This window comes from Coturnix japonica, chromosome 5 (genome assembly GCF_001577835.2).
Source record: "Coturnix japonica isolate 7356 chromosome 5, Coturnix japonica 2.1, whole genome shotgun sequence".
NCBI classification, from domain to species: Eukaryota; Metazoa; Chordata; class Aves; order Galliformes; family Phasianidae; genus Coturnix; species Coturnix japonica.
The window spans coordinates 1,269,263-1,293,323 of record NC_029520.1 but is presented as its reverse complement, the minus strand read 5'-3'; the positions used below and the strand labels follow the sequence as shown (position 1 = coordinate 1,293,323).

Below are 24,061 nucleotides of genomic sequence, written 5' to 3'. Positions count from 1 at the left end.
CTTGTGTTTGGGTTGGAAAAAAACAACTCTTTTGCCCTGTATTCGACCACATGGCATGACACTGAAATATAGGAGAATCATCAGTCACCAATGCCTCGTTGCTGATTCAGTTTGTTGCCATTCTCTCAATGAGCTGGAGAAATTCATCAAGCAAGCAGAGACTCTCATCCTAAAGTGCATGTCTTCATCACTGCCACCACCAGTGTTCTGTTTCTCTTGATGGGTAAGGTGACTAACTTCCTCTCTTCTGAGGTTCATGGTTCTGCTTGATGCACCACAGACCTGACCTCACCAGACTGTTCATGAAACATGGCACAACTTAGTGTATGATCTTACCTAATACCTGCTCTGTGAATATTTTTGCAACTGGACTTTGATTCCTTTGTATGTTTCATGTCACCTAAGCAGTGATGATCTTACTCCCATTTTACTAGCTTAACTGAGCCAAGGAACTCGGTGGAGTTCTGTGATGGATTCTTGCTGTTGCGTTGTAGGGAGAAGCTGCTGGAGAGGAACAGGCTGTACTGGAGGCTCCTAGCTAACAGCACATGAGAAACGTTCCTGACCTTTTCCTTTTGGGAACTCACTCAACATCTTTCTGGATGAAGGTTGGAGTATTCCACAGACCTTCCTTGTCAGAATTGTGGCATGTTGCCTTGTTTGTTATTGATGGAATTGTCTGAGATTAAACCGATCAGGTCTCTTCAGCTAATGCTGTGACATTTAGTTTAGAAAGTAGTGAAGTTCAAATACAGAAGAGTGTCTTTTTCATTTGGGATTCTTAGTATCTGTGGACAGTTCAAGGTCAGCTTGTAGAATATCGAGGTGAGCATGGTGACATAATATCTAGAAGGGAATACTCCAGGATAAGAGTAGTTCTTGAGGCTGTATTCTAACTCTTAACCTATACTGTGCACCTGTACCAATTTACATGCTGCCACCTCAGTTCTTGAGGACTGACCACATGAAATGTTCCTGGCCAGAAATTCCTCAGGGTAGGAAGGCCTGTAGCAGTTGACCTCACTCTGCCTTTCTGATTTCTAGTCTTTGTGTCTCTTCCAAGAATCTGCATTAAGGCCGTGAATTTTAAACTCATTCATCTAATAAAAATGGACTTTTCTGTAAAAAAAAACTTACATGAGTAGAAGGGCAGGAAACCAAATCTTCCTCAGCAGCCTTAGTGTCTGCACAGCTCTTTTGTTGGGGTTACCTTCAGCTCTTCTGTCAGCGTGATCTCATAAGCTAGTGAAAGAAAATGGTGTCAAATAAGGAAGCAGATCAGCAAAGCAAAAAGCTGACCCAGTCATCTGAACAGCTTGGTTTCACGGTGAGACATGTGCCCTTTGTTTCTCTGTCTGCATGTTAGAACTTGTTTCTACCCAATTAATCTCATACTGGATGATCCACCTGGAGCAGTTTCTGAAATCCCTTCACCAAAGTTGGTTTAGACAGGATACTTCAAGTGCAGTGCACTCATTCCATCTGCATCAACAATAAACTATATTTGGTTTACTGTATTATATATATATTTTTTCCAGTGTATTTGTTTTGTATAGTTTTGTATAGTTTGAACATATGCATTGGTTTCAAATGTGGCTCTTGGGCCTCACGTTAAAGAAAATGTTTATTTTGTGTGCTTGACTTGCTGTGACTCCTTTGGATTCAGGAAAGCATCACAGAAGAGGAAAAGGATGCTCTGCTTGCTCTCCATGCTTAGATTCCTTCTCAGGTACTTAGAATCCAATGGGATTCGGTGGAGCAGATATGGCTGAACAAAAGGGAAATGCCTGCTAAAGGAAGAATGCTCTCCCCAAAGCAGCTGCTGGCCACAGAGGGAAGGAAGGGAAGAGAAGCTGGGAGCACACATGCAGTTACAGCTCCCTCTGCCCCAGCACTATTTGAGGTGCCTGGGTGCCTGTTCTGACCTGAGCTGGTTTGGTGATGTAGTAGCTGAAGGTGACAGGGTGTCAAGGAAATACAGCTCAAAGGACTCGGTGAACACTACCGTATTCAGCAAGTTGTTTTTTCAGCCAGACATAAGCAGTCATAGGCCAGAGTAGAATATCCTATTCTATAATGCCCTAAAAGTACTGCAAAGGTCATCTGAATGTACCCATTCCTCACTCCCCAGCCCAGTGAAGGTTTGTTGTATTTCTTTGCTCCCCATCTCCTCTGTCCTTCATAAGTAATTCTGCCACTTCACGCTGAGGTCCTTCTAGATGTGTTTAACTCTGCATCTTGTGCTGTGGTAGGAGTGAAATAACTTGTTAAGCTTGACAAAAAATAGAGAAAAGGCCTGGTAGGAAAAAGATCTTCAGAGCACACTGTGGTAAGTAAGAGGGCTGGGGCCCCTCTGCAGACTAGATTCAGAAGCTGGCTGGTGGAAAACCAGAAGTTTAATAGGAAGGGAAGTCATCTACAGCAGTCTCTCCAGCACATCCACATGCACCGGTGGTGCTACAGTGGGTAGGATTTCAGTTCTTTGCAAGGCACTGAAGGTGTCTTGTGCTGCCCAAACAGGACCATACCTGGTATACAAATAACCTGGTCTGATGGGTTAGTAAGCTGTAATAATGTCAAGTCTAGAAATGACATAGGGTTGATAAATGGAGAAACCTGGCTTAGATAAAACAGCTTACCAAGATTTCTGCCAATAATCTACTGCTTATAGGGGTGCTGAGATTTCCGGAGAGGCATTCCATGGCTATTTCATTTGTATGTATTTCCCATGCAGGATTAGGAGACCTGGAAGACAGTGAGTGCATCTCCAATCTGTTGTTCTGTCATCACAGCCTCTGAGTAGATGCCTTGATTCTGCCGCAGTTTAATTTCTAGTGCTACTGATTGATGAATCCTTCACTGGGCTAGTACAGAACAGTGCAGCTTCTGATTTGCTTGTCTACTGATGATTTAAAAACAGACCCTGGGAATTAAATATGAAGCGCATTTTTGTCCCAAGATTGTGTTCTCCTAGAACACCTTTCTTTTGTCTTCTAGTGTCTTACCTAGTTGTTATTGTGGTTTTTTCTTTTAAAATCCCCTCAGAGATCATTAGTGACAGCTCATTGAGTACCTGCATAGGAACAGAGTGGGTTTTAGAATGCATTTATTTGGGGATTGAGTGCACTTACTGCCATGTGACTTGGTATTCACACAAGTAACCAAGGAGTAGAGCTCCCACTTCATACTTTACCCCAAACCTCAGTTGATCTCAAGCTGGCTGAACAATTGGATTTACTAGTACTCTGAAAGGAAGGGTAGTTTCTGTTATCACATCGTGTTTTAACTTTTGAAGTGTTTTCAGAGCCTCTGAGAGGAAACTTAACACTAACATGAATGTCATGTATATGTGCACGTGTAACCCAAACCAGACTTCCAGAATTGTGCAGAGCTGAATGAAATGATTACCCCAGCAGTCCTCTTATGAAAGAATGTTTCTCTAAATGCTTATTTTTACAGTAACAGTTTTGTTTTATCTACCTATGTTACAGGAAATTCCATAAGAAATTGGGTCAGCAGGCTTGGCTGGTTGCTGCTATTACTGCCACGGAGTTTCTGATTGTTGTGAAGTACGATCCTTATACGCTTACACTGTCCCTTCCTTTCTACATTACCCAGTGCTGGATCTTAGGGATTATACTCGTGCTCACCTGGACAGCCTGGCGCTTTTTTATTCGGTAAGAGGTGTTTGATGTGCTGTGTGCAGGTCTGGCCTGGGTCTTCAGGGGGGAGAAGCTCTGGGCATCTGTTCAGCAGCGTGTTGGATGTTGAATATATATGCATCTATCTGCCCTGGCTGAATGGGGGCAGCCACTGAGATCAGCGTTTTGTTTTCCTTTGTTGCTGCGATTTAGATGAGTCTGAAATGTTTTACAGCTTCATTGCAAGGATGGTCGGCTGCACTGCAATTGTCTGAGCTGCTCTAGTGTGAGCAACAAGTGAGCTGACTTAAGCGTGTTGGGTTTCAGTGCTGTTCTGTGCAGATAAAACCAACAAAAGCAAAAACAGCAGCACGAGGCTGAAATGATTACGGTGATCTCTGGTGCAGGCCCCGTGCAATAGCAGCACAGTTGAACATGCTGATATGACTCTGAAAGAAGTGAAAATAGCCAAACTGCTGCAAGAAATGGTAATTTCAAGTGAATCAACGCCATTGGCAACTTCAGAAACGTACAGCTAAAATACTCAGATGGTTTATGTATCCCAAGGGCACTGGCATCTGAATCAGAGTTACCTCACTGTTATCACTGTATGTTGAAACTGCTTATTCACATCACTGATACACATCTGTTTTTCTTTTTAGGGATATCACGTTGCGATATAAGGAGATAAGGCGACAGAAGCAAGAGCACAAGTATGAAAAGGACAAATGCTTGAGCAATGGTGACGGACATTCTTCAATACTGGATGAACAGAATGGGAGCAAACTAAGGGAAAGGAAACTTTGAGCAATGGTCAAAGGGCTATAAAGAACTCGTAGTGCTCAAGTTGGCCTGGTGGACAGTTTCAACCATATCCTACCTAACTTGTAATTTTCACTGTTAGTTTTCCAAGGTGTGAAAATCGTTTTGAGAAGATGTCACTTTGACATGCACACCCTTTCTAGTCGTGTACACCTAGTCAGAGTCAGAGAAAGTCTGTGTAGAGGGAAGTCAGAACCGACATCGTTGCGACAAGGTGGGATCTTTGTTCAAGTGCATTGCACGCCTTCCAAGGTTTGGAGACAAGGGGCTTTTAAGTGAAAGGGAATCTGGCCCATCTATTTTCAGTTAACTGTGGGATGTCAATTTTGACATCTGGGTATTGGGAGTGCATGGCACAGGAAATGAATTTTGTGTCTTCCGCTGAAACTGCCTGGAGGTGTGGAGTCAGATTATATAACGTGTTCAGCCACCAATTAACTGAACTGCAGCGAGATAAACAGATCAACTGAAGCTTGTGAACAAGTTGCGTTACTTGCACAGAATGTAATGCAGTACACTACTGTTACAGCACCTCTAATGTGGGGGTTATTGCCTTTCTCTAAACTGACTTTCAATGTCCTGGAATAGCTTACAATAATTTTATGTTTTATCACAGCTCTAGGGAGACAGAAGGCTTCTCCTTAGCCTTTTCTGGGGTTTTTTTTATTAATCCTGGTCATCTCTTAAAGGTAAGGGAAGTTTGAATAAGAAAGGTCAGCCTGCCTTTCATTTGCTTCATGGAGTAAAATCTTCTTATTAACAGAAAAAAATGGGAGTTACTCCATCAGTCTTAAGTTATTTGCCTTATTCTCAGCTCTTTTACTTTTGCTTGCCAAGAGGATTTCAGTCTTGGTGTCTGCCTGTACAAAGCACGTCCTGTTCTGCCACCCTTCAGGGCTGCCCCGTTCCTCCGATGGTAACTCCAGGCTGAGCAATCTTCTGAGTCCAGCTGGAAAAGGCGTTCTCTGCACTACACACTGCACTGCCATCCCTGCCAAAGGAGCAAACTAAAGGGAAGCAGCACGTAGCAGTGGAGGTCTGCAGGCCAAGCTAGACAGCGTTTTTGCTTGTGACTCAGCATCTAGGAAAAGAAACTGGAAGCCTGGGCTTCATTTGTGGGATTTTTTTTTTCATTTTTTTTTTTTCAGGGTCATTATTCCAAAATGTAAGTGCTGCAACTAAGCATCAATTTTGCTCTAAGCCTCTGCGTTGGCCCCTAAGGCACTGATGAAACTCCTTAAGTACAGTGATCTAATCTGGCTGTCGAAAGCGTTTATCCTGAAGAAAATGATACAATACCAGCGTAGCTTTAAAAAGCATATCCCCTCAAATTCTAGGTGGCAGGAGACTTGAGATGCTGCTGGATAATAAACATCCACATCTCCAGTCCCTTTTGGTCTTGCACGTGGAGAGCCACCAAAATCAATCTGCGTTTCTCTTAGGCTTATGGAGTGACCTGAATATTTTCTGACCCTGAAGGACACTTAGCAGTAGGGCGGCCTTCAATGAATGGAACGGTTTGGTTGCATCTGAAGAGCTCGACAAACGAAGCAGAGATTGGATGGGCCCTCGGGGCTGCCTCGGTTGCTTAGCAGGCAGATGACCATTGTGAGAGTGAAGCATCCAGCTTCGTTCTTGAGTACGTACAGTTCATTGTGGGTAGTCACTCAGTGGCTGCTCTTAAATCATAGTATTCTGCTGCTGTGAGGTAGTGAAGAATAAATGGCCTTGTAACTAGGTGCTGACAAATGTATAAATGGGCAGACAGCGCTGAGTTGAAGCAAGTATTTATTTGTTACACCGTTTCAGTCCAAGTTGTTCTCATTTCTGGCTTTCCACCATCCTTATGAACTGTTGAGTGGTTGGTAGCTCCTACCGGTGTGTTGTGCTTGTGTAGTCCCAGGCTCAGGTCAGTCTGTTTCCATCCCTTCCGTGTTGATTAACACTGTGGTCCCCCCGTCTCTTCGCAGTATGATCATCTGAGTCTGTTATGTGAGTTGGGTGGTAACAGGCACATCGAGGTGGATGTGTCACTGTACCTTCCTCCTCCTCCTCCACCCTGCCAAAGACACACTGAGGTACTTGAGAAACAACCTCTGAAGTATCCCTGGTTCCCAATAACAGTTCTGGAGCTTCGACTTATTACATAAAAGCACTGACTTTTGTGTTTGTCTCCTTCTGTTTGATCAGCTTTTATGGTTAGTCTGGATAACTTGAACCACTGTAATAAAGCAATGTTTGCTGGTGTGTTTTGGTACAACGGGTGCGTGCTCCTGCTTTATCTTGTCACCTCACAAGGACTGAAGTCTGGTCTGGTTTCTCTTTGGTACAGAGTCTGTCCAAGGTTTTGGTGCCTTAAGGTTTAAGGTGTGAAATGGATGATTCCTTGATCCTCAGGAAGCAATAGGGATGTCTTTGCTTGTGAAGCGCTGAGTCTCATCTACCTGCTCTTGGCATTAGCTCCTGCTGCAGGCGCTCTATGTATTTGTGAAGCTGGATGCAGTCTGCATGAAGCCAGATCCATCTTCAGATCCCATCAAGGGGTGACCAAAACTCAGCCAGGCTGATCTGGGTTGAAGACAACATTCTAGGGGTCAGCGATGGAGGAGACCCCAGCAGAGGGTGCTGGTGGTCCAGGCAGCCAGAATTAATGCTCCGGTGCTATTTTGAGAGCTAAGGGAGGAAGCCATCGCTCCGTGGGGCTCTGTATAGCAGGTGAAGGGTCTGCGTCTGGGTTGGATGAACACGGAAGCTGCGAGGTGAAGCTCCATTCCCACTCATGCAGCACTCAAGAACTCGGACATCCTGAGATGGCGTTGTCTGGTGGGCGATAGATGGTGAGTGTTCCCAAGGGGCTGCTGGGAGGGCTCTTGGGGAAAGACCTCGGTGAGCGCCGCTTGGTGCTTTGGGATGAAGGGGTTTTATTTCCCACCCCAAACGAGCCGATGGGAGGGAGGAGGAGGAGGAGGAAGGAGGTGGTTTCTCTCACGCAGCGCTGGGGAGGACCCGATTTCAGTCCGCAGCCCCTGAAAAAGAAGAGAAGCGGGCGGAGGGAACAACACCCTGCGGGAGGACAGAGCCGAAAGATGCTGGAGGTGGGAGCGGATGCGGGACCCCGGGGCTGAAGGGGTGATCCCAACCCGATGCGGGGCCGGGGGCTGCAGGGGGCGGGCGGCAGGCGGGGCCGAACCCCCCCAGCCCAACCCCCCCCCCAGGTGCAGCCGGGCCGCCCCGCCCGCAGTTCTGGCTCCGGCTGCCCCGACCGCCATCACCACCACTCGCTCGGCTGCAAAATGAGCTTTTTCTCCCCAAAACAGCGGTGAGTCCCAGTCCTCGGGATGGCGGTAGGGGAGAGAAAGGAAGAGATGAAGGGGAAGGGAGGTTCGGAGGTCGTGTCCGTGGTATCCCCCGCGCAGGGGATGCGCTCTGCCGGGGTTTGCCCGCAGCTGTGATTTTGGGGCTGGGTTTCGGTTTCCCTTCCCGAGCTCCTCAGCATCCCCACAGCGGGGAAACCATAGCGGGATATATCATAAGGGTATTGCCTGTAGAGCCCCACATCTACATGGGGTGTAAACTGGGGGCTCTGCAGCAGTAACATCGGGAGTTTGGGGCTGAGGGATGGAGCCCAAAGCCCGGCGTTATGTTCGGGATTGATTTTTTACTTGTAGTTTTGTTACCAACCAGCCAACCCAGCGGCAAACTTGATCCTACTTTCCTCCTGACGTGCTGAGGCTGAGATGGGGCTTTCCTCCTCTGGCAGGAGGGATGGAGGATGGGGTGTGGGGATACAGTACTGGATGAGGGGGAAGAGAGGGCTCAGCCCACCCCTGGGGGCACAGCTGATGACTTTGGGGGACTGCAGCTTCCTCTATAGGGAAGACCTCTATAGGGGGTCTATGCCATCCCACATCCGCTATATCTCCCAGAGGTGCTGGCAGCCTGATAAGGTGCTGAGATAGCACAAAAGGCTGAACGTCTCCTCCTGAGCTCTCCTTGCCCCTTCATTTCCATACCCAGGAGGGGCTGATGGGGGAATCCCACCCAATGGGACCTGGTGGCTCAGCCCACACATGACATGAACCGAGCCCGTTCTCAGCCCAATCCTTGGGGCCGTTCTGGAGTCTGAGCAGGTTCCATATGTTCATCTTCGTCCTTTTCTCCTGCTTGGTTTTCTCTGTGCACTGTAGGCTGTCCTGCTAGTGGGGACGGTCTGCCATGGACAGCGGGCACATGGGCAGATACCGGCTGAGCGGTGAGTACAGCAGCTGTGAGCTGCAGAGCCTGGGGAGGGCTGCGTGGGGGTGTGTGGGTGAGCACAGAGTTTAACATCCTGACATCACTTCTGCCTTTAAACCCCAAAACTTTCCAATATCAAATAATACCCAGCCCCGGGCTGTGGTTGCTGCTCCATCTGGCCCCAAGGCAGGAGCACCACGGCGTGACGCAGGAGGCAGCGCTGCGGAGTCCCCAGCAGCTCTGTGATCACAAACCTCTTTTATTTCGTTTCTTCTCCCCTCCTCCTTTCCTTTCTCGTGAAGCCATCCGTGTGGCTTTAATCACTCGGGTGATGGAGGCTGCTGCAATGCAGCAACAGCTGCTCGTGGGGCTGCTGCGTCCTGTTTTGCAGCCTCAAGCTGGGCTTTCTCTGTCGTATCATCCCATCGGACCTCACTGGCTTTCCCCCTGCCCCGTTTCATAAGCATTTTCCCTCTCTTTTTCCTATTTGTGGCTCTTTTGGGCATCCCAGGCAGCAGTCAGGGTTCCCCTATGGCACCAATTGGAATGCGATTTGCTGTTGAGCGCCATTCGGGGGCAGCAGTGATCGATTCCTAGCTGACCCCACGGGATGAGCTCCTGGATCCCCTCCTTGGGACATCTAATGCTGTCCCTTTATTCCCCCACCCCTCCGCAGCCACCGCCAGCCCTCCTCGCTGGGAGATCGGCATCTACGCTGCAGGAGCTCTGGCGCTGCTGGGCATTGCAGCTGTCAACCTGTGGAAGCTCTGGCGTTCTGGCAGCTACCCCGCGCCTTCCCCATTCCCCAACTATGACTATCGTTACCTGGAGCAGAAGTACGGGACGGCCTATTCAGACATCAAGCACAAGGTGATGAGAAGGATGCAGGTGGGCTCAATTCTGTCCCTCTTGCGATATGGGGCAAAAGTAGGGCTGTCAATGGGGGAATGGTTTATGTGGCATGGTGGTTGTGGGTTGATCTGTGCTATGCAGAGAGACAGAACTCACTGCCTGCTTCTCCCTCCTGGCAGCGTGGGGCAGCAGCGTGCAGCTTGAAGCCATTGCCCAGCCGCAAAGCCAGTCTGCGAGGCGCTGACACCTGCGAGAGCATCAATGAGCTGGGCAGCCTGGAGCTGATGAGCAGGGACCTGGGGCTGGCCCCCTACGGGCCCCTAAAGAAATCTGTCTCAGCCGACTCCCTCAACTCCGTCTCATCCATCGGGAACAACTTCGGGCAGGATTTCACCGTGGGGCAGGTGGAGGTGTCCATGGAGTACGATGGGAAGGCGGCCGCCCTGCATGTCACCCTCTTGCAGGGCAAGGATCTGCTGGAGAAGGAGGATGCTCGCTTCGAGTCTTGCTTCATGCGCATCAGCCTGCTGCCAGCTGAGCAGATCGTGGGCATCTCCCGGGTGAGCCCCTTGGGGGTCTTTGCAGAAAGAAACCCTGTATCTTTGCTTTTGGGTTGCTTTTCCTCTCTGCATGTGGTGGGTGTCTAAAAATGACCTCAGTATTCTCCTCTCCTTCTGCAACTATGGCCACATTGGGGGCAAATCCTGTTATTGAACACGCCGTTGGGAAAGCAGAAGCCCCCAGGTTCCTTTTGCCACCCACTTTTTGCCAAGCAAAGCATTTGGGTCCCTGCTGCTCCATTTCATCAAACAGTTCCTGAAAAGAGCAGAAAACCTCAACCCACCCATTCAACCCACTTCTATGGGGGTGGAAGTGCCCAAAAAGGCACTGAAATATCCTCCTGGCATCCTTTTAAAGACCATTTTTACATCCAAAGATCAGGCTGAGTATTTATGTTCCAGAGATATTCGTTATTTAGCATCGTTATAATTCACCAGCCCTAATTACCATCTTTTGCAATCTTGAGTTATGAAGACGGTCTTTTTTTTTTTTTTGTTGTTGCTGTTGTTTTATGCTCCGTGTTACCTTCTTTATTTGTTTGCCTTAATAGTAGCTATAGTAGCATTCATCCAGATATCCCCGAAATACTATGTGGGCTGGGAGCCATCAGTGCCATAAAGCAAATCTGCTGCCCATCTGCTCTTCCCCCAGAGGTACTTGAATGCTCTTGGGGTTGCAGGGGTTGGTGAGACCACGATGGCAGAGATTGTCCCCAAGGATTTCATTGCTGAGGTCCCAGTGGGTGTTGCCATGGTTATATGGAGGGATTGCGTTGCTTGTGGCCCCTCTCCAACTCACTCCCCCTCAGATCCAGCGCAGTGCCTACGCCGTGGCCTTCGATGAGCGTTTCTCCATCCCACTGGACCCTGCGGCTCTGGAGGAGGACAGCCTACGCTTCTCTGTCTTTGGCATTGATGAGGACGAGAGGAACGTCAGCACTGGTGTAGCGGAGCTCAAACTCTCTGACCTGGATCTGACTGTGCGCCCCTTCAACGCTTGGCTCTACCTGCAGGACATGAACAAGGTGAGGTGGGGTGACGTTCCTCCTGCTTTGGGGTTTGGAGAGATTTCACCCCATTCCCTGGGAGGAACACTCTCCTCCCATTCGGCACACTGTGGTCTTGCAGACAGTTGACACGGTGGGGGAGATCCTGCTCTCCCTCAGCTACCTGCCCACAGCTGAGCGGCTGACGGTGGTGGTGGTCAAAGCCAAAAACCTCATCTGGAGCAATGGCAAAGGGACTGCAGGTGAGTATGGGGCCAGTTCAAAGCCCGAAAGCTCTGGGTTGGACATGGGTGCTTGTCCTGCTCCATCCCAGAGCTCTCTTGTTGGAGTAAAACCAGTTGAGGGGCAGCCCTACTGGGTTGGGATGCCCTTAGATTGGGATGGTTTCCAACGTGGCTGACACCAGGGTTGTTCTCTCCCCTTGGCCCCGAGCAGATCCCTTTGTCAAAGTCTACCTGCTGCAGGATGGGAGGAAGATCAGCAAGAAGAAGGATGACACCAACCCTGTATTCAATGAGGCCATGATCTTCTCGGTGCCAGCTATTGTGCTCCAGGTCTGTCCTGTTATTCCTTGGGGACCCCAAATCCCTGCACTAGTGAGGACTTCCTGGGATGGAATGGGAGTCAAAGGAACTGTGGTTGTGCATATATGGCTCAGTGGGATGTGATGGTATGGGAGATGGGCACATATGGAGTATGGCTGTGCATGTAGGGATGTGCATGTATGGTTTTTGGGTACGGATGATGCAGGAGGATGGGTGAGTACTGGGATATTAGGTATGGCTGCTGGGGGAGATGCATGTGTATGGGGTGTGCTTGAGTGTGTAGGTGGCTGCATATATGGGTTTAGGGGATGTGGGAGAAGTAAGGTGGTGAATGAGTACAGGATGGATGCATACATAAAGGGCATAGCTGTGTGTGGGGATATGCATGTATAGTTTTCTACTGCATGGAGAGGATGGAGTGGTACGTGTATGCGCTGGGTGGGTATGTAGGGGAGCATATGTACCTAAGGTACAGCTACTGGGGTGGGAAGCATGGGGTGGTATAGGGGGTACACATGTGCCAGAGGTACGGGGGGGTAAGTGCTGACAGCCGTCACTCCATGCACCCCTGCAGGACCTGTCCCTGCGGGTGACAGTGGCTGAGAGTGGTGAGGATGGCCGTGCTGACAACGTGGGTCACGTCCTGATCGGCCCAGCAGCCAGTGGCATGGGCATCACACACTGGAACCAGATGCTGGCCACGCTGAGGAAGCCTGTGTCCATGTGGCATCCGCTGCGGAGGAATTAGGCTGCTGGTGGGAGCAACCTGGGACCCTGCGCCCCAACACCAGCTCTGCCCTGGCCACGGTGGCCAAATGCCATGTCTGGAGGTGAAAAGGAAGAGGCGGACAGAGCATCCTGCTACCAGAATCCTCCACTGGGAGGAAGAGGAGGATGGAGAAAATCCCATCCGTGTTTCTCCCCATCCGCATGTGCTGGGGGACCCGCTGAGGATGGACCAAAACCAGCATAAATCCTCCCTGAACTGCTGCCTGGGCACCAGCCAGGCTCCTCAGCATCCTGCATGCCCTCTGCTGTGCCCCCAAAACCAATGGTGACCCCAAATGTGTGCGGGTCTGGGGGTGGGGGGTGGTGGGGCGTGGGATTCTTTGGAAGGATTTTGGGGCATGCGAGGGGAAAACAGAGAGGGGGGTGATAAAAGTGCTGGCATGGTGCAGTTTCTCTCAAGCATATGTGGTCTTTCTTTCTGTTGGGTTGCAGAGGGGATTTGGTGCTCTGCACCAGGGGTGTCTGTCCCCATATCTCATGTGTTTGAGGCCAGGTCCAGGCTGAATCATTCCCTAAAGACTACACGTGGTCACCCCAACCCCTTTTCCCAGCTAAATTAACCCTGTGGCTTCCCTTGCAGCAGGGCTGTTCTACAGAAATAAGAAACACCCCCAAATTCTGTATTATTAAGCTTCAAGGGGAAAGGAGAAACAAAGAGACAAAGCCCTTTAGATGCCATCTGCTTGTGGGCTACCAGCCCAGACGAGGTCTTCTGGGTAAGGTTTGCTGCTCTGGGGACTCAGTTCCCCCTCTGTTATCCTGAGATGGACAGATGGAGGGATGGACAGGTGATGGAGAGATGTGTGGGGCAGGGGATGCCCTTGGGGGCATCTGTCCATCCCTCTGCTTGGGATTGCTAGTGCAGTTTGCTGAGGGATGAGAAGGTTCTGTTGTGAAGTTGTGCTGCACTGGCAACACAGTGGCAAGGAGAAGGGCACCCAGGGCTTTTCACTGCCCACAGACATTGACCTTTTTGTTGTAGTAGAGAGAAACGTTGCAGGGACAGCTGACTGATTGCTTTCAGTGTTTTAATATGTCTTTATTGGCGTGCTGCAGCCTGTGTACATCCTTTGTCAGTAAGGATAACAGGGACAAATGAAAGTGCTCTCCTCTATCCGAAGTTTAGGGAGGCCCCAGTGCCTATTTGTTCAGCAGCTACCACCCAAAACAAAAGCTCCGATTTTCTACCTCCCCATACCTTTAGCAGCATCATTGCTTCATGCAGTCCAACCGACGTTGACTTCCAAGTCCCCAGAAGGAAATAAATCAGCTCCTTCATTTCTCCTTGCCTTTCTTCTTGCTCTTGCGCTGGTTTGTCAGGTCACTGAGCTTCTTGTCCAGGCGGCGCTGGAGATGGGCTCTCTTGGTGGGGTCCAGGGATTTATCCTTAGGGCCGCTCCCAGGGTACAGAACCCCCTCCCTACTGATCCACTGCCGAGCGTGTGCCTTGGCCTTGTCCCCGCAGCTGTGAACCTAGGGAGAGGGGACAGAGGTGGCAGGGGTTGATGGTGGGACTTAGAGGTCTTCTCCAACCTTAATGATTCTACGAACCACGCAGGAAAAGGGCTGAGGTTTGAAAAGTAACAAAAACTCATTGATGTAGGTTGCATCCCTCCAATTATTCCTCATTACAATTCAGCAGGGAGAGGTGATTTTGCAGGGAATAAATCTATATCCCCAACCAGCTTGTGAATGACCATAAATACAATTATTCTTTGCCATGGAAACAGATAGTACTTGACAAGGGGAAAATCTATGCTGAGGATTTATAGGTCAGCTCACTAAATGTTGCTAAGCCCCGGGAGGCAAAGAGCTTTGCTTGGGTGACTCAGGATGAGGGATGGTGGGAGCAGGAGGCCATGGCTGAATGGAAGCTCATCAACTCTCAGCCACGTCTTCTCTGACTGCAGGGCTCAGGCCCAAGGCTGGCTTACCCCAAGACCCTGCAGACTGAACCCATTTGTCTGCCAGCCCCTTCTACCTTTACAAAACCATCTGACAACGATGGTTTGGCTTTAAGCTCCCTGCAAGGAAACCTTGCTTGTGGAGCTTTCACTTAAGACCTGGGTATATCCTCTTCCTCACCAGCCCCTGGGCAGCTTTCTGGCCCTGTTTGTACCTCTGGGATGTGATGGCTGAAGCAGTATCGCCTGTTGCAGTGCGGGCAGATCTGGCCCAGGGTTGTGACACTGGCTTTGCAGTGGGGGAAGCCACAGGTGTTGTCAGCTTTAATGGCAGCAGAAATCAGAGCGTCTATATCTTCCTCCGAAGCACCGTCTGCTGTGGTTTTAGCTGCTGCTTTTCCTAGGTTGAGAGCAGAAGAGAAGCAGAGGTTTAACAAACTCAAATAACCCCAAGGCCCAGGCAGTGCCAAGTCCTGGAGCCAGTGTGTGCAGTGATAAGGACTTCATGGCACTCATTGCAACACTGAACTCCAGCTTAAAGGCTGAGGGTGTCCCTCTGTTAGAAGGTGGCTGGGGGAGAGGAAGGGACCACGCCTAACTCGGCCAAGGTAACTCTCAGCTCTGATTCACCCCCACCTCCACCTTTAGGAGGGGAAAGGTACCTCTTAGTTCTCTCCCTACATTTGAAAGCCTCCAGTCAATCTCCTGCTCCTATGAACTGAGGTACCTACCTTTGCATTCACTTTTGTCTTTCTTCCTGCTGCTGCCCCGAGTACTAACGCTGGACTCCTGAGCTTTTCTTGCCATCTCCTCCCGCCTGGCCTTCTCCCTCTGCACTCTCTCCAGGTGCAGCCTTTTCAGGTCCACTTTCCCTGAGCCCTCACTTATTTCTTCAGGTTTAGTAGGGGCTGGAACTTCCCCACTGGAGTCCTGTGTCTGAGGAGCAGGCTGCTGCTCACTGGGGGTTGCGGCTGGGGCTACCACAGCCTGACCAAGCTCCTTGCGAATGCTGATGTAGCGGTCTCTGCCCTCCCCGGTGCTGATGTGCTGCAGCCCGTGCTCCTCGGCCAGGTGGTGAATCAGCATCCGGTCGTGTGGACTGAGAGATGAGGGGAAATCCAGCTGTGTCTTGTCACTCTGCAGGAAGGCTTCCAGCTCAGCTTTAAACTTGTTTGTGTCACCTTTTGTCCCTGGGCTCTCTCCCCCAGGTCTACTTGTGCTAGGGGAGCAACGTGCTTCTTGCTTTTGAGGAGCTGCTTTAGCTGCTGCTTTGGGTTTCCTCCTTGGAGCTGGCTGCTGTTTAGTGCTGGGTGCTGCAGGAGCCTTGGTGCTCTGCTGCTGCTCCCCTCCGTGGGAGTAGTTTTCAGGCACGAGGTCATTGAGGTACTCAAATGCTGTGTGCACCTGGCCGTGCTGCCTGAAGTGCTCCAGCAGCCTCCCAAGGAAGGCCTGGCTGCCCACTGTGCGGCTGTCACAGATGATGGCCACGTGGCGCCGGGCACGTGTCACAGCAACATTGATCCGACGGTCCTCGGCGAGAAAACCCACCTCACCTGCAGGAAAACCAAGAGGGAGTGAGCAAAAAGAGGTTAGAGAGTCTTCTTGGGGCTGGTGTGGTACAGGGTTGGCTCCTGCTCTCACTATGAGCAGCTTGGAGCCACAAGAGCTACTGAATACCAAGACTCAGTGGAACTGTTGGTAGCGAGCTCTGCCTGCTTGTGCATGGGAAGAGGGCCGGAGTCATTGCTGAGGACATGGGCTCCCACTGAGCCACCAGCGAGGCGAGGTGAGTCACTGTGCATCAGGGCTATTCTTAGCCCTGCACCCCACCTCCATCCTTCCCCCAGTGCTTCTTTTCCTGCTCCAGGCTTTCTTTAAACAAGGCAGAGAACACCTCCCCCTTCCGTGCATCCTTTCCCCCTTTTTCCTTCCAGACATCAGCACTCCCGGCACATACACAGTGGTCTCATCCTCAGCAGCATCAGTGCAGGGATGTCTTGTTGAGTATCTGAAAAGGGACCTCTGCATGAGCTGCTGCCTAAAAACCCTTCAGCAGCTTTTTTCCACCTATTAACTCTCACTGCAGCCTCTGATAGCAAAGAACTCAATTTTCTGCTCTAGATTTTGCCTCCAAAAGGAGCACTTTTGGTCCATAGCTTGTAAAGTCATAGTAACTTCTAATGTATTGAGTGACCCAGTCCTTCCCCATTCCCATTCTTCCCCTTCTCCAGCAGCACGTTCTCACCTTTCCTGTTGGATCTCACAAATGACAGGATCACTGCCTCTTTCTCTCTGCCTTGGAAACCATCAACTGATTTAATCTCTAGCTCAGGGTACTTGTGGCAAAGATGCTCCCTCAACATGTCCACCTGAAAAGACATGAGAGAGGTCACTTAGAGAGAGAAGTGCAAAGGGGAAAAGCATTAAAATGGCATTGTGTTGGAACAGCCCCATCCTCTCAAAGGCCAAAGGATGAGATGGCCATAATGACTGATCATATCATTTGTCTCTGCTGCCTTCTGCATTCCTCTCTCTGAGAGTACTTCGGTATTGCTCCTGGAAGCAAAAATAGTTTGAATCCACTCTTATGTGCATAAAGGAAGAGAGAAGGTGCCAGGAGAATGCCATCTCACCTGGAGGTTGTAGGGGGCAACAACAGCGATGTCTTGCGCCTTCACACCAGCATCTACCAAAGCCTGGATGTGCAAACCAGCCAGCTGCACTTCTCCTAGGGCACAAAGCAGAAGGGGCAGTGAGGCAGAAGCATGTTCAAGCTGATGACAACAGCACCTTGGATGTGCCATAGACTGGAGAAACCTGTCTGCTCCCCCTTGTACAGCAAAGAAAGGCTCAGGTAAATCCCAGCTTGGATAGATGGTGATGTGCTATGCATTCCTGCTCCTTGATTCTTGCCTTTCCAAATCACCAGCTCCCTATATCTAAGCTTAGCTCCCTAAGAGCTCTCTGATCAACCCTTGGCTTTCTCCTGCCATAATCCAAGAGATCAACACTAACTCAGGGAATTAGTTATTTTCCCTTTGAAGTGAGACTTTTTAGACCTCACTGCAAATCTCATTTCTCTCTCTATGCTGTGAGTGAAAAAGCCTCCAGCTTTTAAGTCCCTGCATTTCCAACACCCCTGTGGTCATATAAAAACCTTCACGCTCCTTCCAGAGCTGTCAGCTCAGGATGGTGGTTGCTTCAGGGAGATCGAACAAGGCCAATCTAAAGAGGAATGCAAACTATTCCACATGTTTATCTGCAGGAGTGACTCTATACCATCTATTTTGCAGCAAAACACCTTCCAGAATCTGCAGTCTGCTGCTCCAGAAGGCAAACTCCCACATTTTGGAAGACTTGCATTTATCTCCTGCTCAGGATCCCTGACTTATCTCAGACTTCTGTTTGGAGACAAGAGCCTTTTTCTGTCTCAGAAGGGTGTGGAAAAATGAGATCCTTTCTGCTGATGGTTTACTAAGTCATAACTGTGTTGGGTTATGTGGATTGTCAAGTGAAGCATCAGATTTTGGACAGCCCGTGTGCAACACAACCTGGCAAAGGCCCTCTGTAAGCCAACCAAGCCAGGCTAAAAGGAGTGTGAGCAGCAGCCCTGAAGAGCAGATCACATCCATTCCCTCTGCTGCAAAAGCAAGGACACAAAGGAGGCAGTGTCTTCATGTTCCTATTAAGTTCCTTTGCTTTACTGGAATGGCTATGGTGCGTGACTCTGCACTAAATCTCCATAATGAAACCTATTCTTTAAAGCCAGTAAAACAGCACAGAGCTTGTTGCCTTGAGAAGATTCACTGAGAAAAGCCACGTGGGACTTTATGAAAGGGAGACAGTTCTGAGCCACATCTCCAGCCTGGGTGGAACATCTCAGGACAGTGACTCAGCAGTGCAGTGGCCAAGCCCTCGGGAGGCTGAGGACTTCAGTCAATTCCTGCCAATGAAATATTCCCAATGCTAGTACCTGGATTCCCCTTAGACTGTTCATCTTCCACTTCCAGCTCGAACAGGCCACAGCCAGCAGTGTCTATGAGCAGTAAGGGAATCGTGGTTTCTTCTGTGCAGGTGATGCCTGGCAGGTCCCTGTAAAAGATGTTGGGAGAGGGCCATATTAACAGCACTGAAGTTATGCCAAAAGGTGATTGGACGTCTTTCTTATCAGCTCTGCTGCACAGCCCAGTTGTTGTAGGCAGGGGGAAGGCATGGGGGTGTCAGTGATTTGCTTAAGTGATCTCAAAGAGGAAAGATATGCAGACCTAGGAAGCTGTGGTAGCTGATATCTATTTTTACACAGCTGAGAGTGAGGGAAAAAGAGTATTAGCAGAGATTTGACAGCAGTGCTGTAGGGCAGGAGAAGAAAGTGTGGCACAAGGAACCACAGAGGAATTGAGTTTTCGTATCCCTTCTACATCTAAAGCTTCAGTATTCCAATAAACCCCAAACTAATTAGCCTCTTTCTTTTAAATACCCATGGAAGCTGCTTGCTGAATTCACAGCCTGGGAAGAGGAGGGGAGATGGAGGCCAGCAAGAGAAAGACAAGAGAAAGGCACTTACTTGAGTAGATGCTGGGCTACTGATGGGTGAGCACTGAGCCGGCCGTCGTACATCTCTGAGGAAGCCCATTGCATGATGGCTTCATGCATCCGGTACTGCACTGTCAGCATCTTCACAACCTTCTCCCCGTACCTCTTGATGACACGCTCCATCAAGCTGAGTGAAAGGCCCTTGGTAGCAGCTCTGTGTGGAAAGAACAAGCTGGAAGTGGAGCCAAGATGTCTGCATGGATTTAACCCTCTTTGGACTATAGAATCAATATGTATCTTCATGCTACAGTCATGACAGCCGGAACTGAATGCGGGGCTAATCAATGCTAATGGTGTTAGTGCTGTCAGAGCTCCAGGTACCACCTCAGTCTAACACTGTACTCGTGCTGCTCAGGGAATGGCATCAGAATCACATAATGCAGCATCTTAAAACATATGGTGTCAACACAGTCAGATCCTGATGGTGTTTTATCAAGACACTTGACGTGCAAGTGTTCTCATTAATCCTTGGCTACTCACCCCAGACTAATGCACTTCAGAGCTTATTGCTTTATTGCCCATTAAGAAAGCCAACCCTGTCACCTATGGCAGAGGTCCTGTGCTTCTATCTGTGACACAAATTAATACAGCTCCTAATGAAATAAGCCTTTCGGGAGTCTAATTGCTTTCTGTTTGACATACAGGAAGGGTTTGTTGGAAGCATCACAGCATTATTGTCTGAGGAAGGAGGACAAGAATTGTTGCATTTTGAGCATTTCTGAGCAGAGAGTTTTCTCATGTTGTGTGCAAAGAGAACATGGCAAAGGGGTTCTGCTTGCTACAATGAAGAGGCATCGTGGTGACAAAGTGATGGTAGAGATCAGCTTGGGAGAAGTAAGTGCTTGTATTGAGGCTAAGGGACACAGCATGCATCAATTACTGCTGTATGGAAGCTCAGCATTAATACACGGCACCACGGTGTGTTGGGCTGCCCAGCCCTGTCCTCTTAACAGCAGGTCACTTGGTAAACAGAACAAGGGACTGCAAATTCATTAAAGCTGCAGAAAGAAAAACTGACGGGAGATCTTTCCGCAAAGTCGGGTCTCATTAGCTCTCCTCCTTGCTAAACTGCAGCAAAAAAAAGCAGATTGGAAGCTGTGATCCAGGACTCTGGAGACAGCGCTGTTTTCCAAAGGCTGTTTGAATGTAATGAGCACTGAACAACAAACAGAGCCACGGAAGCGAGGAGAAGGGCTGGCAGGGTGCAGTAAGGTTATTACAGGATGTGACTCTGGTACAGGACAGGCATCCAGCTGTGCTGAGTGTTCTGCTGCTGACCACGACCTGCTGAGCTCATTCACAAAGCCCTTACAGTTGTGGTGCTCCTGGGTTGTACTTATAGAGGTAGCATATCACACATAGAGCCCACCTGTAAGCAATGTGGTTAACTGGGCCAAGAAAGCACCACGAGGTCTGAATTGCCCCAGCCACCACTGCCTAGGAGCCCACTTAAGCTCAGCCCTTTGCTTTCTACCCGAGTTATATCTTGTCTCTGTCTGCTGGATGGAACCTGTAAGTTACTTCAGTCCTATCTTTAGTTCTGTCTCCTGGGTATATACTGGGTCTGGTCTCTAGTTTATGGCCTGATGATGACTTGGTTCATCCCTTGCTGGGGCCGTCTATGAGCCCCATTCCCAGCTCCTGCTCTGCCTGCTGTGCTCAGGCTGTGTTTAATACTGCTGCCAGACCCCAGCTGTGTAAGTCACATCAGGCAACTGAAGCAACACACAAAGGACAGCAAAATAAACTGCTGGCAAAGGCTCAGAGGGATGCAGCCTTCCCAAGCAAAGTTAACCTCCCTTTGCTTTTGGCCTTTACTCCTTTGCTCACTTGCAAGCCTACAGCTGACTTTTCAGTAGAACTGGAGGAAATATCTGATGTTTTTTAACAATAAATAAAGTGTTTCTGCTAGAGACAGACAATAAAGCACAGGGGAGGCATCAAGTCTCCCTGCAAGCCTTGGAAATAATGCCCTTCTATCCACTAACAGTGCTGTTTCCACCACAGGGATCTATGTGAGGTTATATGTTGAATTAATAATGAGGATATTAACTGCTCTCGAATATTTCACCTGTTAAAATGTTTCCTATTATTCACAGCTCAATTAATTGCTACAGTGATTGATCCCCATGCCAACAACAACATACAGGACAGAGGTTTTGAGTGCCAGTTGTTTTTGAGATACCACAGCGGCCAGTATTTGCTGTTAACCTGGTTTTGCCTTGTCTTAATGCAGGAAAAGGCTGCACTTTGCTTGAATGGACCTTCCTGTGGATAGCAGATCCCAATGAAGGAGGATGAGGCCCTGCTGCTGCCCACTGCTCCTTACAGGTAAGGCTTCCTCCTCTAGCTCTTGCCACGTGTTAATGCTGATAGCTGTAGCCAAGTGGAACAATGTAGTTCAAGGCTTCTTTGTGCCCTGAGCTTTCCTATCCTGGTACAGACTTAAGATGTTTCCCAGAGGTAAAGTAGTAGTAAGTAAAGCTGTGCAGACCTTATCTAAGAAACCAGCAGGGAGCAACAGATCTGATAAATATCTGAACAAATAAGTCAAAGCCTCAACATAGAGAAATGCAGAGAGCAAAAATGTAGCTTCTTTAGACAGGGCACAGCTCCCAGAGCTGTGTGGCAGCCTCTGTCTGCTTGTGCTTGCAGTATAGCACTGGTAAAGCACCAAAGCATCTCTGTTTAACAGAGGCTTCCCATCTGCACAGGACTGACTCTGCATGCTGTAGTACCAGACAGTCCCTGCTGTCAGCTCATATTCATCTCAGCTAACTTTAGACCTTTTATCGAGGCCCTGAAAATAGGAGCCCACCCACTTCAGATCTGCTGCCATCAATGGAGGAGAAGAGGAAGGTAGGCGGCAGGATTTCAGTCCTCGGGATGAATCATCCCTGGAAATAGCTTATCTTGTTCCATTAACCAAAGAGGGAGCTGGCAGGTGACTGCGTTCCTTAATTAATCTCTGGCAGTACCACACATGAAGGTAGAACGGAGCTGCCTTTGCACTGTATCTCACAGCCTGCAGGGAACACAGCTGGAGAAAGCACAGAGCGATGCTTTTCTATGTCTGCTCTATTTGTGTTGTGGAGGGGACTGTGCTGGAAAGAGGAAGGCTGTGGCACGCACCTTGACTGATAAAGCAAATGCTTTTAGCACTCAGTTCTACAGAGAACAGGTAACATTAAGATCACCTGTGATCTTAATTAATGATGCAAACTAGAGGCAACTTTCCAAGTGTAAAGTCAAATGAACACAAAATTGATGGAGAGACGAGGAAGAGATCCAGGAGGTCTGTGGCAGATGGGTCCTACAAAACAATACCTCTTAGCTGTCAGCTCCATGATGCAGCACCAGTACAGGCTCCTGGCAACAACCAGCACAACAGAGGGCAGAAGAAAGCAGCTGGCAGGTGGTGCAATGTTTTCTGTGCTCATCTGAAAAGAAATATCTGCTTCATTTCAAAGAGCAGCCAAAACTGACATCAGCTTCAGTGTCGGAGCCACTCACCGACAGTAATAGGACTGGTGTTTCTACAGCATTTTGCCTTTACTCTGACAGCCTTGGGAAAGTAAGTCCCTGCTTTGGGACCACTGTGTTTGGTGCTTTCATCCACTACAAGCTTCTGACCCTGCAAATAAAGCTTGGCATGCCAAGAGCTCTGGGTTCAAAATATTAACAAGTGAATGCATCACTTAAAAAACCAAAGTGAAACAAAGTCCTCGAATTCCAAGGACTAGAAGGCAAATTTATGTAGTAACTTACTCCAAAAAGTACCTGGCATGTTATTTAAGGAGCTCTTGTTGACTGAGCATCTGACTCTAAATTAAATCAGACTCCAACCTAAAGTAGGTAAGTCTGGTTGTACAGGAGCTAAACTTGCTCTAGACTCCACAGAGCCTCTGACTGCCTATTTTCAGCCTAAGGTCAGTAACACCTCAGTCCACCCAGCTCCCTGATCTGATGGAAACCCAGGCACAGAGACATGGCCTACAGACTCACAGCAAATGAGCAGCAATACAAGAAGGGCAGGGGTTCCAGACAGGCATTTTTGTGTAGTTCACCAGCCTAGACAGCATTTGCTTATCACTTATTAAGTGTGAGTGTACTTATCGCTTGCCAACATCTGCAAAATGAAATCATTCATGCATCAGACAATAGCAAGAATCAGAACTTGTCTCCACAATGATGCAGCACCCTGAGATTATTTGCAGTATCTCTCAGGTACCTGCTGGGAGCTGCTGCCTCCCTCGCATGTTTCATTTCCTTGGCTCAAAACTCCAGGGAAGTTATAGATATGTATCTGGCTAATTATTTTCTGGAAGCAGGAGAAAGTTTATCAAGTCAGCCCTATTTCTCTGCTTGTGCACAATGCCAGTTCAGTCATTCCAGACCAAGATAAACATGTGTACACTGGTATTTTAAAGTACTGGAAAGCTCCCAAACACTATATGGAGCATCCCTTCAAAGCACAGGCAATTTACACTAGTCACAGCTCTCCTCTACAAACTAATTGTTCTTAATGTTATACGACATATTACAAAGTTTTCTAATTACAGCTGTGGATGTGATAATGTGGTGCAGCATCTCAGTGGGCCAACTCCCACATTAATGTGTTAAATGAACAAATGCAGAACCACAGAGGCAGAGTTTAATAAAGGAAAGAGGAGACTTGGATTAATATGAGCACGAGCCTGATTTCCCACCACACAGCTTGCAGTCAGCAAGCAGCACAGGCTGTCCAGTGAGGCTGTGGATGCCCCATCCCTGGATGTGTTTAAGACCAGGTTGGATGGGGCCCGGAGCAATCTGATCTAGTACTTGATCCAGTGACTGGTAGCCTTGCCTCTGGCAGGGGGGTTGGAAGCTGATGATCTTTACGGTCCCTTCCAACCCAAGCCATTCTACCTGAGCTTTCTGCCCTGCTGCACTTACCGCACTCATAGTCTCTGTCTGCCCCATTTTTTGTGCAGAGGATCCTTTCCACTGGGGACACACAAGCCCTAATTACATGTGGAATGTGGGCGAACAGCAATCTTGGAGCAGGCAGGGAATCTAGCTGCTAGATCATGCCCTCAATGCAGCTTAGAGTACCTATCCAAAATGGGT

At 48.9% G+C, this 24,061-nt stretch overlaps 3 protein-coding genes across 6 annotated transcripts in view; 2 read left to right on the top strand and 1 right to left on the bottom strand.

Annotated features, from left to right (window-relative positions):
• Nucleotides 1-6,720, top strand: part of PTDSS2 (phosphatidylserine synthase 2) — a 28,432-nt gene extending 21,712 nt beyond the window's left edge. For both annotated transcript variants that reach the window (XM_015863335.2, XM_015863336.2), the window contains exons 11-12: nt 3,492-3,677; nt 4,304-6,720. In XM_015863335.2, coding sequence (XP_015718821.1) covers nt 3,492-3,677; nt 4,304-4,448 — 331 coding nt within the window. In that variant the 3' untranslated portion in view covers nt 4,449-6,720. The remainder of the gene's footprint in view (nt 1-3,491; nt 3,678-4,303) is intronic.
• Nucleotides 6,721-6,840: 120 nt separating this feature from the next.
• Nucleotides 6,841-13,734, top strand: SYT12 (synaptotagmin 12). 3 transcript variants are annotated; one of them, XM_032445164.1, is made up of 10 exons: nt 6,841-7,300; nt 7,457-7,558; nt 7,679-7,782; nt 8,651-8,715; nt 9,376-9,569; nt 9,731-10,111; nt 10,921-11,136; nt 11,240-11,360; nt 11,554-11,672; nt 12,238-13,734. In XM_032445164.1, the coding sequence occupies exons 4-10, from the start codon at nt 8,679-8,681 to the stop codon at nt 12,409-12,411; spliced, it is 1,242 nt and encodes a 413-aa protein (XP_032301055.1). In that variant the 5' UTR covers nt 6,841-7,300; nt 7,457-7,558; nt 7,679-7,782; nt 8,651-8,678; the 3' UTR covers nt 12,412-13,734. The 3 variants fall into 3 exon arrangements, with proteins under 3 accessions (XP_032301055.1, XP_015718832.1, XP_015718833.1); XM_015863346.2 differs by lacking the exon at nt 7,679-7,782; XM_015863347.2 differs by lacking the exons at nt 7,457-7,558; nt 7,679-7,782.
• The window catches only part of IGHMBP2 (immunoglobulin mu DNA binding protein 2), a 23,443-nt gene continuing 12,852 nt past the window's right edge, over nt 13,471-24,061 (bottom strand). The window contains exons 9-15 of the mRNA XM_015863332.2: nt 18,921-19,103; nt 18,330-18,448; nt 16,990-17,084; nt 16,602-16,725; nt 15,088-15,909; nt 14,572-14,756; nt 13,471-13,925 (exon numbers count right to left, since the gene is read on the bottom strand). Coding sequence (XP_015718818.1) covers nt 13,728-13,925; nt 14,572-14,756; nt 15,088-15,909; nt 16,602-16,725; nt 16,990-17,084; nt 18,330-18,448; nt 18,921-19,103 — 1,726 coding nt within the window. The 3' untranslated portion in view covers nt 13,471-13,727. The remainder of the gene's footprint in view (nt 13,926-14,571; nt 14,757-15,087; nt 15,910-16,601; nt 16,726-16,989; nt 17,085-18,329; nt 18,449-18,920; nt 19,104-24,061) is intronic.

Bases quoted from the DNA above. Each gene is read 5' to 3' on its own strand.
- SYT12 (XM_015863347.2), top strand. From the start codon at position 8,679: ATGGACAGCGGGCACATGGGCAGATACCGGCTGAGCG. The intron at 10,112-10,920 runs GTGAGCCCCTTG...ACTCCCCCTCAG, and splicing joins AGATCGTGGGCATCTCCCGG to ATCCAGCGCAGTGCCTACGC. The intron at 11,673-12,237 runs GTCTGTCCTGTT...GCACCCCTGCAG, and splicing joins TGCCAGCTATTGTGCTCCAG to GACCTGTCCCTGCGGGTGAC.